The 16,212-nt window shown below is 34.0% G+C and overlaps 1 protein-coding gene across 8 annotated transcripts in view; it reads right to left on the bottom strand.

The window, feature by feature from the left end:
- CENPK (centromere protein K) overlaps nucleotides 1-16,204 on the bottom strand; it is a 28,089-nt gene extending 11,885 nt beyond the window's left edge. Inside the window, exons 1-7 of one of the 8 annotated variants that reach the window (XM_081282768.1) lie at nucleotides 16,023-16,204; nucleotides 15,073-15,208; nucleotides 13,484-13,537; nucleotides 10,962-11,100; nucleotides 8,408-8,464; nucleotides 3,294-3,366; nucleotides 1,251-1,297 (exon numbers count right to left, since the gene is read on the bottom strand). In XM_081282768.1, the coding sequence (XP_081138894.1) occupies nucleotides 1,251-1,297; nucleotides 3,294-3,366; nucleotides 8,408-8,464; nucleotides 10,962-11,078 (294 nt within the window). In that variant the 5' untranslated portion in view covers nucleotides 11,079-11,100; nucleotides 13,484-13,537; nucleotides 15,073-15,208; nucleotides 16,023-16,204. Of the gene's footprint in view, nucleotides 1-1,250; nucleotides 1,298-3,293; nucleotides 3,367-8,407; nucleotides 8,465-10,961; nucleotides 11,114-13,483; nucleotides 13,538-15,072; nucleotides 15,209-16,022 lie in introns of all 8 variants that reach the window. The other 7 variants (XM_081282770.1, XM_081282767.1, XM_081282769.1 and 4 more) reach the window with 7 other exon arrangements.
- Between the last annotated feature and the right edge of the window lie 8 nt (nucleotides 16,205-16,212).

Raw genomic sequence — 16,212 nt, 5'->3', positions numbered from 1 at the left:
CTGCATAGTGAGAAAGAAAAAAAAAACAAAAAACAAAAAACACTAGTTTCTCCTCTCTACCCTTAGAAATGATGTTTCTCATTTCCATAGGAAATATCAGAATAGTCTATACTGTGCATACTTTCACCAGTATTCTGTTTAGGATTACTTAGGCAATAAGAAAACTGAGGCTTTCTCTATAGCTTCCCTCTTTTCTTTCTGAATTATCACCAAAATTATCTATAAAGGTGTCCTCATGGTGACGTAGGCTTTTTCTAGAATACACTTAAAAATTCTTCAGCCTTTACCCCTAACCCAATTTCAAAGCAAATCCACATTTTTGGTATTTATTAGAGTACCACCCGACTTCTCAGTACCAATTTTCTGTAGTACTTTTGGGCTGCTATAACAAAATACTATAGATAGGGAAGCTAAAAAAAAAAAAAAGAAAGAAAGAAAAGAAATTTATTTCTCACAGTTCTAAAGGCTGTAAATACAAGATTAAGATGCCATAGCTGGGTGCAATGGTGCACACCTGTAATTCCAGTGGCTTGGAAAGCTGAGGCAGGAGGATCTTGAGTTCAAAGCTAGCCTTGACAATTTAGCAAGGCCCTAAGCAACTCAGCAAGACCCTGTCTCAAAATAAAAAAAATTTAAAAAGGGTTGGGGATGTGGCTCAGTGGTTAAGTGTTCCTGGGTTCAGTCTCTGGACCAAAAAAAAAAAAAAAAAAAAAAAAAGATGTCAGCAGATCTGGTGTCTGACAAAAGACAGACTTCTTGCTCACATGGTGAACAGAAGAAATGTGGTTCCTTCAGCCACACATAAGAGCATTAATCTTATTTATGAGGGCTCAACCCTCAAGACCTAATTACTTCCCAGAGTTCTCACCTCCTAGTACCATTACATTGGGAATTAGATTTTAACATATGAACTCGGATGTCACAAATTTTTAATCCATAGTAGAAGAACAGATGTATGTGTGCAATCAATTAACTATGTTTAACGTTTTATTTTTATTAATCGAGTTTAAACACCTAAAAACAAGATATGCAATTAAGGTTTACATATTAATCACTAACATTTGCAATAGTTCTGATATAAAAATTGACTTCAAATTCAAATTTTAAAAACTATTTAGTTCAATAAAATATAATCAAATAAAAATATGGTTTTAGGGTAGTTTCATACCATTTTTCTTATGTCATGAACTAATCTAAAATATTCTGGTTATAAATTATTTAAGTTTACTACAAATTGATAAATTACTTACCTCTTCTGTTCCTAATGTTATCAGAACATCCTCTGTCAGGGGAGTTACTACAAAACCAAAACAAAATTATACATATACTTAGTTAATTCTCAAGAATTGGTTTTTTGGTGTTCTAAGATAACCCATTCCTTCTGTATATTACAGAATGCTTTATGAAATATGTGAAGCTTTTGTGAAATTATTTTTGTTTCCCTTCTTTGTACATATAACCAGTTATATATACTTTTAGATAAATGTGGAATTTTGTTTTTAGTGTTTTTCCCCCAACCCTCAAAAGCAAGTTTAATAATCTATAGTGTGTTCCTATATATAGGCATATAATCCTACACACACACACACACATACACACACACACACATATTTAAGCACACACATATATTAAAAGGTTTATTATTTTTTAATCACTGCTGGTTTTACAAAAATAATATCAGCTACACATTGTGGTACACACCTGTAATCCGAGAAACTCAGGAAGCTGAGGCAAGAGGACCACAAGCTTAAGGTCAGCTTCAGCAACTTAGCAAGGCCCTAAGCAACTTAAAGAGACCCTGTCTCAAAATAAAAAATAAAAAAGGCTGCGGATGCAGCGCAGAGGGAAATTCCCCTGGGTTCAATCCCCAGTAGCAACAAAACAAAACAAGAAAAACCGCAGAAGAATAATATTGTATTACACACATTCACTTCATCTTGAATTCACTCAACAAAACTCCCATGAAAACCCCTTTCATTCATATGGTGTAGGTCTAATTCATCCTTTTATTGACTGTATAATATTCCACAGCAAGAATATATGATAGCATACTGGGTGATTCTGTTGACTAAGCATGAACTTTGCACTTAAATTTTAGCTACAATTGGGCTGGGGATGTGGCTCAAGCGGTAGTGCGCTCGCCTGGAATGCGTGCGGCCCGGGTTCGATCCTCAGCACCATGTACAAAGATGTTGTGTCTGCCAAAAACTAATAAATAAATATTGAAATTCTCTCTCTCTCTCTCTCTCTCCCCCTCTCTCTTTAAAAAAAAAAAAAAAATTTAGCTACAATAACAACAATACAGCAAACATATTTTTCAGGTATTGGTGCTTTCATTTCTATAGAACATATTCCCAGAAATGGAATTTCACAGAATGTTGAATTTCAATTTTGGCAGAGAATATCAGACTCCTTTCTTAAAACATATCTACAAGTAATGAATTGAAAACAGCAAAAGAGAGCTGGGGATATAGTTCAGTGTCAGAGGATTTGCCTATCATGTATGCAGCCCTAGTTTCAATCCACCCCCCAGCAAAAACAAAACAAAACAAAACAAAACAAAACAAAACAAAACCCAAAACAATAAAAACAAACCAGCAAAAGATAAACTCTTTCATAAATTTTGCCAGTCTAATGAAATAGCAATGGATATTAATTCTGTAAAATTTGTGTTAAATTCATACATTAGAAAAGTCTACCTTTCCTAATCAAGTGTTATTTGAAATTTTTCAAATGATACGCTACTGAAAACTTTCAAAGGTATCTAGTTATTTCTTACCAATAACTAAGAAGCATAATTTTCAAGTATAAACAATAACTCTGAATTGCATATTCAAGGCAAGTATCCTCCAAGAATGAAGGAATCAAGACATTTTCAAGTCCTTTGACTCTTAGGTTTAGTATTCTTATTCTATTTATTTTGATGCTGCATATTAGGTGATTTTTGATTTTTACTTTTTTTGTTATCATTATCCCTTAACACACACACCCTAACCAGGTACTACTGAATGCACAGGCTGCTCTGTTGGCCTCATACCCAGAATTACCAGTCCCATAGGCTGCCACATTGGAAGAGTTTTTAAAAAATTTTATATTCTTAGAATCTGTCATACTGTACTTGTTGAAATGATTCTTTGAATATATGTTTAAATGCTATTCTTGGCTTTCTTTCCATCTTCCTAGTTATCAGGAGAATTCAGGAAATTTCAAGAAAGCCAAATGGTTGTAATTCTTCTTGTGATCATTAAATTAATATGTCTACAAAAATACAAATCTAAAAATTAAAATCTTACTTTCAGGTGTTTCTTTGTGCCACTGACTGAGTTCAGCAGTTAAACATTTCACTTGCATAATCAATAATGATAGCTAAAAAAAAAAAAAAATAAGAGATTTAATAGATATTCATAGCTATTCATAGATAAAACTGTAGACCATTTTAATACTTAAATATTAGTTCCTAACATAAATAGCTAACAAAAGTAAAACTAAACTATGAACATTTAACACTATAAACATAATTCTGCTTTAAACCATGCTAATTACAGCATCTTATGCGAATAAAATAGTATTAAAAATGATAAATTCTGCTTCACCATTTAAACTAAAAGAACCTAAGTGCATTAAGATAATTTCCTTAAAAAAAATAAAAACTTAAAATAAAAAAATGGTATAGGCACAGTGATGTCTACCTCTAATCCCAGATATTTGAAGTGTAAGGCAGGAGGATCCCAAGTTCAAGGCCAGCTTGGGCAACCTCAGTGCCTTAGCAAAGAGACTCTGTCTCAAAATAAAAAATTAAAAGGGGTAGGGATGTAAATCAATGGTAGAGCACATGTATACTAGGCCTGGCACCCTGGGTACTATTCCCAGCCCTAGTACCACAATTTAAAAAGAAGTTACTTATTGCCAACATTTTTAGATAAATTTGCCTTAAAAATGCTTTTTTTCTCAGAAAAACTATAACTACTTTTAGCTGAATAGCTAAACACATATTTAAATACAATTTAAATACATAAATCAAAATAATTATAAAATAAGATTGGTCCCACAAGCCACACATAAAAACCAGCTTTACTCCACAAGTTTGCAGCTTGCAAACTGTGTTATTTCTTAGCCAAATATAAATCAGGGCTAATGTGGTTTTGGTAGTAGGTGATCCCTGTCATTCCAGTTTTGATAATCTATGTGAAAATCTGTTGACTGTTTAGACTTTAATATTTTAAAGTCCATGTATGCTTAAAGTTAGATTTCAGAGCATTTTAAATCTATTTGTAATTCTTATTGGTACCCAGACAGATTAAAAATTCACATTTCAAAAATAAAATGGATTTTACTAAAGTATTTACATCACAAGGGTATCAACTACTATCTTTTATAACCTACAGTAGCTCAAAGACCCTTTTCTATATCATAATATTGCCTGTCAAAATACATCAGAAGAGGAGTTTAAAAAAAAGAGAGAGCATTAACAAAATTTTAAATCTTTTGTGTGTGTTAATGGTTTTTAAAAAAAATTTTAAATTTGTTTTATTAGTTATACCTGACAGAATATATTTATGCTCCTTGATTTATCATACATAGATGGGGTATAATTTCTCACTTTTCTGATTTTACATGTTGTGGAATCACATTGGTTATGCTGTCATATATGTACATAGGTAATAATATCTGTTTCATTCTGCTATTTTTCCTACCCCTTTATCCCCGCCCCTTTCCTCCCTTTACTCCCCTTAAAGGGATATAAATAGCCTATTTTAAATCTTTAACAAAGCAGAGTTTAATATTTTCCTTATAGATAATCAATTAAGAATGTGAAAAAAATTTTTGTGAAGTATCAAGTGTGTAAATGTAGTTTAATACTAGTAAGAGATAATAAACTTTTAAAAAGCAGCATTAAGTTAGGTAAAACTATCATATGATGATAAGGAATCCATATCACTTCTGTTCAGCTTAGGTTGAAATATGTGAAATTATTAAAATTTATTTTTAACTCATAATAAACAGTAATTTCATATAGTTAAACCCATACACATTGATGATACTATATTGATGAAGCATGTTGTAGTGTACCAAAGCCCAGCAGGAAAGCATACAAATTATTTCTCAACTTGTTATAAAACTGAACAACTTTTTCTAAAAATAATAGTAATATTTCTAAAGTAATTTAATTACTAAAATTTTCTTAAAGTATATAACATCCTACTTTAGAAAATGGGCTTCTAATAAAATTTTGAAGATGAAAGGTATGCAGAAAAGAATTAACAAAACAGGATTAAAACTATTTTTAGAAAGATCTCCTTATAACATTGTCCTTTGGCTGGCAATGAGAACTTGGTTAGGCTTCAAGAAAATAGTTCCTACCACCCAAAACATTACTAAGAGAGGCTTAACATACTTAATCTGTTTATCTAAAGAATGTGGTTTATGAGAAGTGTCTCTTCAGGTCCTTGGCCCATTTATTCATTGGGTTATTTGTTTTTTGGTGTTTAGCTTTTTGAGTTCTTTATATACTCTAGTGATTAGTGCTCTATCTAATGGGTGAGGGGTAAAGATTTGCTCCCAAGATGTAGGCTCTCTATTCACCTCACAGATTTGTTTCTTTTGCTGAGAAGAAATTTTTTAGTTTGAGTCAATCCATTTATTGATTCTTGATTTTAATTCTTGTGCCACAGGAGTCTTATTAAGGAAATTAGGGCAGGGTCTCTGATTGTATTCCTAAGTCCTCGATGTACAATCAATCAACAAATACATGAAAAAATGTTCATCATCACTAGCAATTAGAGAAATGCAAATCAAAACCACTCTAAGATTTCATCTCACTCCAGTCAGAATGGCAGCTATTATGCATACAAACAACAATAAGTGTTAGCGAGGACGTGGGGAACAAGGTACACTCATAGACTGCTGGTGGAACTGCAAATTGGTGAGGCCAATATGGAAAGCAGTATGGAGATTTCTTGGAAAATTGGGAATGATACCACCATTTGACCCAGCGATTCCTCTCCTCAGTCTATACCCAAAGGACTTAAAAATAGCATACTACAGGGACACAGCCACGATCAATGTTTATAGCAGCATAATTCACAATACCTAAACTGTGGAACCAACCTAGATGCCCTTCAATAGATGAATGGATATAAAAAAAATGTGGCATATATACACAATGGAATATTACTCAGCAATAAAACAGATTAAAATCATGGCATTTGCAGGTAAATGGATGGAGTTAGAGAAGATAATGCTGAGGTTAGCCAATTCCAAAAAACCAAATGCCGAATGTTTTCTTTGATATAAGGAGGCTGATTCATAGTGGGATAGGGAGAGGGAGCATGGGAGAAATAGATAAACTCTAGATAGGGCAGAGGGGTGGGAGGGAAAGGGGGAGGGCATGGGGTAATTAATGATAGTGGAATGTGATGATCATTATTATCCAAAGTACAGGTATGAAGACACAAATTGGTGTGAATATACTATATATACAACCAGAGATCTGAAAAGTGTGCTCTATATATGTAATAAGAATTGTAATGTATTCTGCTGTCATATATAAATTAAAACAAAAAAAGAAAAAACAATGTGGTTTATGCTGAACACCTGCTTTCCTTCTGTTAATCTGGTATTTTTGTTACCTGCCAGATAGGATATGCCTATGTGACCAGCTTCCACTGAAAACTTTGGGAAGAGTTTCTAATGAGGTCCTCAGACATATTGTCACAATTAGACAGAAAAATTGAACAGGTCCTGTGTGACTCTACAAGGAAAGGACTCCTGAATTGTGCCTGGTTTCCTGTGGATCTCACCTCATGTACCTTTTCCCATTGTTGATTTTACTCTGTATCCTTTCACTGTAATAGAACAAGTTCACTATATACTGCCTCTTGTGAGTCCTATGCAACACAGCTGTATACTTATAGTTAAAAAAAATTTAAGTTGTAGATGGACATAATAACTTTATTTATTTTTATGTGGTGCTGAAGATCAAACCCAGTGCCTCACACTTGCTAAGCGAGTGCTCCATCACAGAGCCACTACTCCAGGCCAAGACTCAAAAAGTTTCATGAACACAAAAAGGAACCCAGTTGTTTATCACTAATTCTGACATTAAGAATCTAACAAGCACTTTCAAAAGTGACAAATTAATTTTTCCCTTTATTTCTTTTTTATTTTTAATTAAGTATCATTATAATCATGGACTTTTATTTTTATATTATTATATTCAATTAAAGTTATTATTCATTATAATATCAAATTTGGATAGCAGGAGCACCCTCAAATGAGTTCTTTTGTCTTTTGACATTTCTCTACCAGTTTGGGGGAACTTTCATTTTAATCATCTGTACATTTGATTCTATCCTTAGAATTTTATCATTAAAATGTTTTTAATTTCTTACATGGTAAAATACATCTATTTTTTCTTTTATAAAAACCAGACTTATATTATTAGCCAAGAAGTTTTCCCCTATTCCTGGTTAGCAAAAATATTCTCCTAGTTTTTTCTACAGATTTTTTTTTTTTTTTTTTTTTTTTGCTAGTCCATCAGGAGTTTATATGGTATAAAAGGGAAAAGTGAGGTCCCATTTTATTTTCCTCCACATGGATATCTAGTTGTATCACTACAACTCATTAACATAATTCATTCTTTTATGACAGACTTGAACTACCATATTTTTGTCACATTTTAAATTCTTTACCTGATCCACTGACCTATTCTAAACCAATTCCACAATTCTTTGATTATTTCAACAGATCTAAATCATCTTCTAAAGTCTACAGTAAAATCAATAAAGGTTACATACAGATAGAAAAATATATTTGGCTCTTTTACCTAACATGGAGTAGGACTGTCTTTGTTCTATTTTTTTATTGTTTTAATTTTTAACAGGGTATCACAATAGCAATGAACAAGCAATTTGCTCAACTGCTAAATGAATGTATTTAAAAGACAAATAATAAAGAAAATGCTTTCTTATTTATAACAGCTCGATTCAGTGTTTGTTTGGTTTTTTGTTTGTTTGTTTGTTTTGTGTGTGTGTGTATGATCAGATCCAGGAGTGTTTTACCACTGAGTTAAGCTATATCCTCAGCCTTTTTCATTTTAAGACAGGGTCTCTCTAAACTTCCAAGGCTGACCGCAAACTTGTAGTCTTCTTCCGTGTCACTAGGATAACAGGTGTGTGCCACAGCACCTGGCTCCTTTTTTTTTTTTTTTTTAATTTTTGATGGAGTCTTGCTATTTTATTTACTTCCAACTCTTAAATCAGGAAGAACAAAGAGTTTTCTAAATGATTAAGAATACAGGTATTAATAAAGTAATTATGTTTGAAGTAAATATAAACAAATATACTTCTTTTCTAAAATACAATGAATTGTACTTACCTATTTTCAAGGGAAAAAAGAAAGTTCATACCTGAGCATTTGAATTAGTGAGTGTCTCAGTTCCAGTAAGTGATAATTTATTCTGACACTTGATTTAAAAAGAGAAACAAGTCAGATAATATAATCCATAGATAGTTTCCTTCTCCTCCCCTTTTTTAATCACTCTAACATAATACTCCTTTAAAACAACATACAGATATCTAACATCAGAGTTTTAATTCCTCACTTTTTAGGCAAAACAATGAAGGAGGCAGCCAAATAGGTTCCAAAGTAAATATATCAAAAGGGAAAGGGAATACCAGACAAAAGAAAAAGAACAGAAACCAATAGCTGTGGTGACTTATAAACTACAAAGTGGAAAAGGTGGGGAGGTGGGAAGAATAAGAGAAAATACAGTAGAAAATAACAAAGTAGGTAAGAAGTTAGGTAAGATCATAAAACAAAGCCTTCAGGAGACACTGTTCTTGTGCCATTAAAAAAAAAAAAAAAAAATCCAGGGGCTAGGGTTATGGCTCAGCAGTAAAGTGCTCGCCTCACATGGGCAAGGCCCTGGGTTTGATCCTCAGCACCACATAAAAATAAATAAATAAATAAAATAAAGTTATTGTGTACAACTACAAAAAAATATTTTTAAAAATCCAAAATTATTAATAATAATAATAAATCAGAATTAAAAATTAGTAATTTAAATTTAAAATTTTATTTTTGCTTATTTCTAGTTGCAATATTTTTCTATAAAAAGTAATTTTATTTTGTTTTGTTTTGTTTGTACTGGGAATAGAACCCAGGGGCACTTTACCACTGAGCTATATCCTTATTCTTTTTTATTTATTTATTTTGAGACAGAGTCTCACTAAATAGCTGAGGTTGGCCTCAAACTCAGAATCCTTCTGCCTCAGCCTCCTGAGTAGCTTGGATTACAAGCCTGCACCACCAGGCCTTGCCTACAGTTATTTTTAAGTCTAAATTTATACACTGAAAAAAATTTTTAAAAAATTTTTTATACAAATTATGTAGTAGATACATTAATGATATAAGAGTTCCAAGTATTTATGTTTAAAAATTACTTTTTAAAAAAGAAATAAGAAGAGAGACCCCACAGAGCCAGGCAGAGTGGCACATGCCTATAATGGGAGGCTGAGGCAGGATAATCACTAGGTCAAAACTGGCCTCAGCAAATTAATGAGGCCCTAAGCAACTTAGCAAGACCCTCTCTCTAAATAAAATATAAAAAAGATCTAGGGATGAGGCTCAGCGGCTCAGAGTTCTTGGGTTCAATCCCTGGTACCAAAAAAAAAAAAAAAAAAAAAGAGAGAGAGAGAGACAGACAGACAGACTGACTACTACTACTACTAATTCACCCTACTCTGAACCTTTACTAGGAAAAGGATGCTAAAATTCTGTGGCCTCTAACATACATTATATTATTTTAAGTAGAACAGTATTTTTACCAAGATACTGTAGTGTACCAAAAGCAATTCCCTCACTAAAACAGAAAATGTATAGATGCTCAAACTCAACAATTTCTAAATGAATTCACACTTTCACTCATAATTATGTGTTCTTCCCATTTCTATACTTTGTTTTAAGGAATAACCCCACCAACCAGCCAAAGGCCCAAACCATGAATCTGAAACCATCCAAGATAATTCTCTCCAATTTCACAGTGATTAACCTCCTTAATATTTCTTGAACCTATTCTATTTGTAGTAACACTATTTAGGTCTTCACTTTTGAATAGGACTAGAGCCTCCTAAATGCTCTTTTTTTTTTTTTTGGTAGGGGGGATTGAACTCAGGGGCACTCAACCATTTAATCAAGTCCCCAGCCCTATTTTGTATTTTTTATTTAGAGACAGGGTCTCAGTGAATTGCTTAGAGCCTTACTTTTTGCCAAGGCTGGTTTTGAACTCAGGATCCTCCTTCCTCAGCCTCCCAAGCCACTGGGATTACAGACATGACCCATCACGCCCAGCCCTCATAATAATTTTCTTACTCTGCATATCTGATCATGTCACTTCAGTGTTTATAATCCTGACTTCCCATAGTACACACTCAACAAAATTCTTCATGTTCTTGTTCCCAGTTAACTTTCCAGTCTCAGTCCACAAATCTTTCTTTGTTCTAATTTGCATTATTCATTATATTCTCCTTATGGTTCTCTTAACTCTTCAAATTGTATACATTTTTATCTTTCTGCATTCTGTGCCTGTCCTACTTTCACTGGCCAAGTCTTACCTATCCTTTAGAAATGAAATTAGTGATTACTTCTTATAAAAAGTTATCCATGACTCCTTCAGCCTAGGTTGAGTATTCCTTCTTAGTTTTGTACTTCAATATTATGTATAGCTATTCCAAGATAATAAAACTAAGATTAGGAGTTGTCATAATTTTTCTCTTTCTATAGCTTATCTATCATAAAGTTTCTTGAATGAATGCTTATAGGTCTAAAAACTATATAAATATTACCATATATAATAGTTCTGAGAAACTAGCAAAATTCTATCTTTCCAAAGTCTAATTGTTATTGAAATTGATTTAACTCTTATATTAACATATATATCACCTTTATCTCTTGAAACTTACTTCTTCCATGTCTTTCCATATTTCTTCACATTCTTTAATAAGTTCTTCTTCAGTATCTGTAACAACTTCCACATCTGTAGTACTATCGGGATCTAGATCTTGCTGACTCATAGACATGTAGATTGTGATTTTTCTTAGCCTTATAAGAAAAACTAAAGTAAAATATATTTATTCATTCAACAAATATTTGTTGAATATTTGTTACCTGACAAATACTCATCTAGTGCTAAAAATTTAGCATAGACTTCAACAGACAAAACCCTTCCTACTAAAAGGGAAACACTAATACAATACTGTTGGAGGGAATATAAATTAGTACAACCATTATAAAAAACAGTATGAACAATACTCAAAAAACTAGAACTAGAACAGCAATTCCACTAGTGAATATATATTCAAAGGATAGAAAATCAGTATTTTAAGTAGATATCTACAGCGTTAGTCACAGTAGTGAAGATAATGGAGTCAACCTAGGTGTCCACCAACAGATAAATGGAAGAAGAAAATGTAGTGCATATTCACAACAGAATATTATTCATATATAAAAAAAGAATGATCCTTGGATTCAATCCTCAGTACTGTAAAAAACAAAAATAAAATAAAAAAGAATAAAATTCTCTCATTTATGGAAGCAGGAATAAGGACACTATGTTATATGAAATAAATCACATAAAGAAAGACAAATATCACATGGTCTTGCTTACATGTGGAAACTAAAAATGTTGATTTCCTAGAAGTAGAGCAGAATAGTGATTTTCAGGGTTTGGGAGGGTAAGAAGGGGATAGAGAGAGGATGTTTAATGGGCACATGGGTGCAGTTGCATAAGAGGAATATTTTTTAATGTTCTATAGCACAGAGCACAATAAGTATACAGATAACAATTAACTGTATATTTCAAAATAGCTAGAAGAATTATGAACATTCCAACACAAAGATATGATAAATGTTTGAGGTGATGAATATGCCAATTACAATTAGGGCACTAATATTATATATGTACACTGTATACAGGTACTAAAGTTAAGAGTTTTGTTTGTGGGAGTGGGTTGCTAGGATTAAACTCATGGTCTCATACTGCTAAGGACTCTGCCACTGAGCTACACCCCCAATACATGTATTGAAATATCACATCATACCCTATAAACATAAAACAATTATTATGTCAATTAGAAATTTTAAAAAGACCAAAAAAAAAAAAAAAAAAAAAAAAAACCATTACCATTTAAACTGGTGGGGAACAAAGTTACTATGAACTAAAAAAAAAAAGTCCCTCCCACAGGGAGCTTAATTCTATTAAGGAAAGCAGACAATAAATTAAAAAATATACAGTATAGAATATGAAATTATTTTAAGTGTCATGGAGAAAAGCAAGGCAGGAAAAAGAATAGGAAAAGTCAGCTTAAGATAAAAGTACAAGGGGCTGGGGTTGTGGCTTAGCAGTACAGCACTTGCCTAGCATGCGTGAGGCACTAGGTTTGATCCTTGGCACCACATAAAAATTAAATAAAGGTGATTGTGTCCACCTACAACTAAAACAAATATTTAAAAAAAAAACAATAAAAGTACATGATACTCTTTTTTGAGGGGAAGGCAGTACTAGGAATTGAGCCCAGGGGCACTCTATCACTAAGCTATAACTTCAAACCTTTTTTAAAATTTGAGACAGTGCCTTGCTGAGATGCTCAAGGCCTTGCCAAGTTGCTGAGGCTAGCCTCTGACATGCAATCCTCCTGCCTTAGCTTCCTGAGTCACTGGGATTACAGGTGTGTGGCAACACACCTGGCTCAAATGTATTTATTTTAATGGGAGAGTCAGCAGAGTATCAAGAGCATAGATGCAGGTAGGTGAGCAGATATGCTGGTAGGAGTTTATGGAAGCTCTGTCTGAATTGCTTCTTAGTAAAACCATAACTAAGGTTACTAGCAGTGAATAAGAATGGGGAGAAAGGATTACAGATATAAGGAGAGGAAAAGAAATGTATAAAATAGATATGAGAGAATGTGGGAGGATAAGATAGTAGAATTACTGGCTAAGTGTTAAAGGCCACTGGGCTGTGTGTTTTCCTTCACAGTGAGGCAACACAGGTACAGACAGAGACAATTCAAAGAATGGCCATGAGAGTGAGTAACTAAGCTGGAGATTATAATCACTAGAGAAGAGGAGGTCAAGAAAGAGAGTCAAGTTGTTGGAAGGATCATCTATAAGGATATTCAAGTCACTAAGAAATATGATAGTGTACAGCAAAGGATGACAGAGCTAATAACATTCAAGGAATGAGGAATGACACAACCTTCCTAGATGACAGCCAAAAGGAAAAGCCACAGGCCCTACAGTGTGTTGGTATGAATTTATCTTTTGACCCAGAAATTCTGTTCCTAGGAATAATCCTATAGATAGTTATGTTTGTATAAGTCTACACAAGTATGCCTACAACATTATTTGTTTAAAAAACAAAACAAAACACTATAAAGATAAATTCTACAAACAGACTCTAAGTTTAAATCCCAGTTTTGATACTTACAAGCTGTGGGACCTTTTACAAGTCACTTAACCTTTCTATGCCTCAGTTTCTTATCTGTAAAATTAAGATAATAAATATTACATACCCCACAGGGTTATTATGAACAATTAAATAACTAAATGTATATAAAGCTCTTAGATATGTAGCTAGCATACAGAGCTATATCAGTATTAGAAGATCGTAGAAATCATTTAAATAACTTGTATATCCAAAAATGTTTACACTAAATACCCTACCTGCTCTATTAAACATACAATGTAAGCTCAAAAAACCAGTCATTAACAATTTAAAATATTTAATCAAAAATTCAAATATTATATAAATATTTCTCTAAAATATACCTTAACTCAGAAATTAAGTGCTAATTGATTTCTCCACACTTTGTGGAATACTGATAATTAAAATACATTATGAGTATGCAAAAGTAATGCAAAACGGTTTGTGTACATGTATGTGTATGTAAGTGGGTAGATATTCAACAAATTAGAGGGCTTAGAAATTAAACATAGTATTAGAATACAAATAAATAAAAACATTTATTCATGAGTTTGCTCTTTCTGCATTGAGGATACAAGGAAAAGTCAGCTGGATGCAACCTGGAAGACCACCCTCACCCAAACCAGAAAACACTGGCACACTGATGCTGATTTCAGACCTCCAGCCTTCAGAATTGTAAGAAATGAATTTGTTGTCTATTTTAAAAAATACACACACACAAACACATTAAGGGTTTAACTTTATCCTTTTTACACATTTTGTATCCCTCAACCTATCTCAGAATAGAACAAGAGATCCGCAGTTAGGATTAAAACACCTAATATATTGAAGAACATCACTGTATTTAGGAATAATATTATGTCATACCAACTTAAATTTGTACCACTAATGGGGAAAAGATTAATATATATGAAATAAATGTAAGTGCTCATATAATTCAAAGATGTATTCATTTATTTAACAAAATGCTCTTAATGTGTACCATTGGTTAGACACTGTAACCATAGCTGTGTAGGTGAGAAAAATCTCTTTGTGGAGCTTATATTCTCATAAATGATTAAATACAAGATATAACTCCGGGTAGTTAGAAATGCCATGAAGTGGGGGTGGGGATGTAGCTCAGTGGTAAAGTGCTTGCCTAGCATGCATGAGGCCCTGAGTTCAATCCCCAGCACCCAAAAGAAGTGCCATGAAGTGGCAAATCATACAACACAGGCTGCAAATGCTCTCAGAATTCAGGATAGTGAAGGTTAGATAGACCTACCTGGAAGAATAAAGAAATTAGTACATAAAACCACCTAATAAATGTTAACCAGCTCTCTACCATTATCATTACAATCTTCACCCTCATTATTATTGCAATGGGCTCTGAAAGATGAGAAGCTGGAAAGGTAAAGGCCAGATTGCTGAGGAGAGGCTTTCAAAGTTTAAAAACATAAGACGGGGGCAAAAATGGGCAAGGCAAATTTTTGAGACATAAATGAAAGTTATCTGACTACAGGAGAAAGCAGAGAATAAATGATCTTTCGAGGTAGGATGGGTCAAATAATGGGAGTCCTTGAAATTAAAAGAAGCTTTTCAACACTGCTTACCATGGGCAGTTCCTTCCCTAAAGAAATCTACCTTTGGGCTGGGGATGTGGCTCAAGCGGTAGCGCGCTAGCGTGCGTGTGGCCCGGGTTCGATCCTCAGCACCACATACAAACGAAGATGTTGTGTCCGCCGAGAACTAAGAAAAAATAAATAAATGTTAAAATTCTCTCTCTCTCTCTCTCTCTCTCTCTCTCTCTCTCTCTCTCTCTCTCTCTTTAAAAAGAAAAAAAAAAAAGAAATCTACCTTTGGTTTCTACCTGAAAGAAAAAGTAAAAAAAGACATTCATCTGATTTGAAATAGGCAAACACAAGGCTTTGGAAATATGTGTGAAAATTCCTGTCATTTTTGAAGAAAAGGGGAAGTCGTTCTGACAGATTGTATTTAATGGATAAACAAAGAGATTAAGAGAGTAGATTTTAAATTGTGCGGTTTTTTAAAAACTAAATAAATAAATAGGACAGCCCTGGGTTTAATCCCCAGCACAAGCAGAAAGAGAAGGCCAGCAAGTCTGAAGTTCAAAAGACCGCTAAGAGATCAATGTCCATGTCAGGGCAGAAAGCAGGTGACAGCTCCATTCTTGGGCCACTCAGGGTTAACTGAGGTAGCAGGTTCTCTCCTCCACCCACCCATTCCGTCCCGGAAGCAACTACTAGTACTCGCCAACTTCTTCACTGAGTGTGAGAAAACACACTGAGTGTGAGAAGAAGTGAAAGTTCATCAGTTCCTGGCAACCCTGCCCCTCCGTCTTTTTCTGCTAACCCGCGGGGTGGTGGCGCAGGCGTTGACGCCACTGGCGAAGAACCGCTGACTGAAGGCCCAGCTAGACGACGGGTCTCCAGTTCCGGGGCGGTAAAGAACTCGCCTTCCGCGCTGGAGCTCCAAATCCAGTGAGCTGCCAGCCCCGAGACAAACTTAAGTGGTTAGGCCATGATCTTTTCCCACTTCTTACCTTCACATTGCTATAGGCTCCGGTTCTCAGCTTTGCTTAGCGTCAGCTACGGAGCGGAGTTCTATGCGCGCGCTGCTGGCTGATTGGATCTGCTCCTAACCACCTCAGCCAATCCCGAAACTCGCTCGGACGCTGACGAGAGGGTTGCGCCGAGACTTTGGAATTGGCGCCGGAATTGTGTGTCGCACTT

The sequence above is a fragment of the Spermophilus citellus genome (assembly GCF_964194105.1).
Source record: "Spermophilus citellus genome assembly, chromosome: 1".
Taxonomy (NCBI): domain Eukaryota; kingdom Metazoa; phylum Chordata; class Mammalia; order Rodentia; family Sciuridae; genus Spermophilus; species Spermophilus citellus.
The sequence above is the reverse complement of the archived record's forward strand: the minus strand, read 5'-3'. Positions and strand labels throughout refer to the sequence as shown.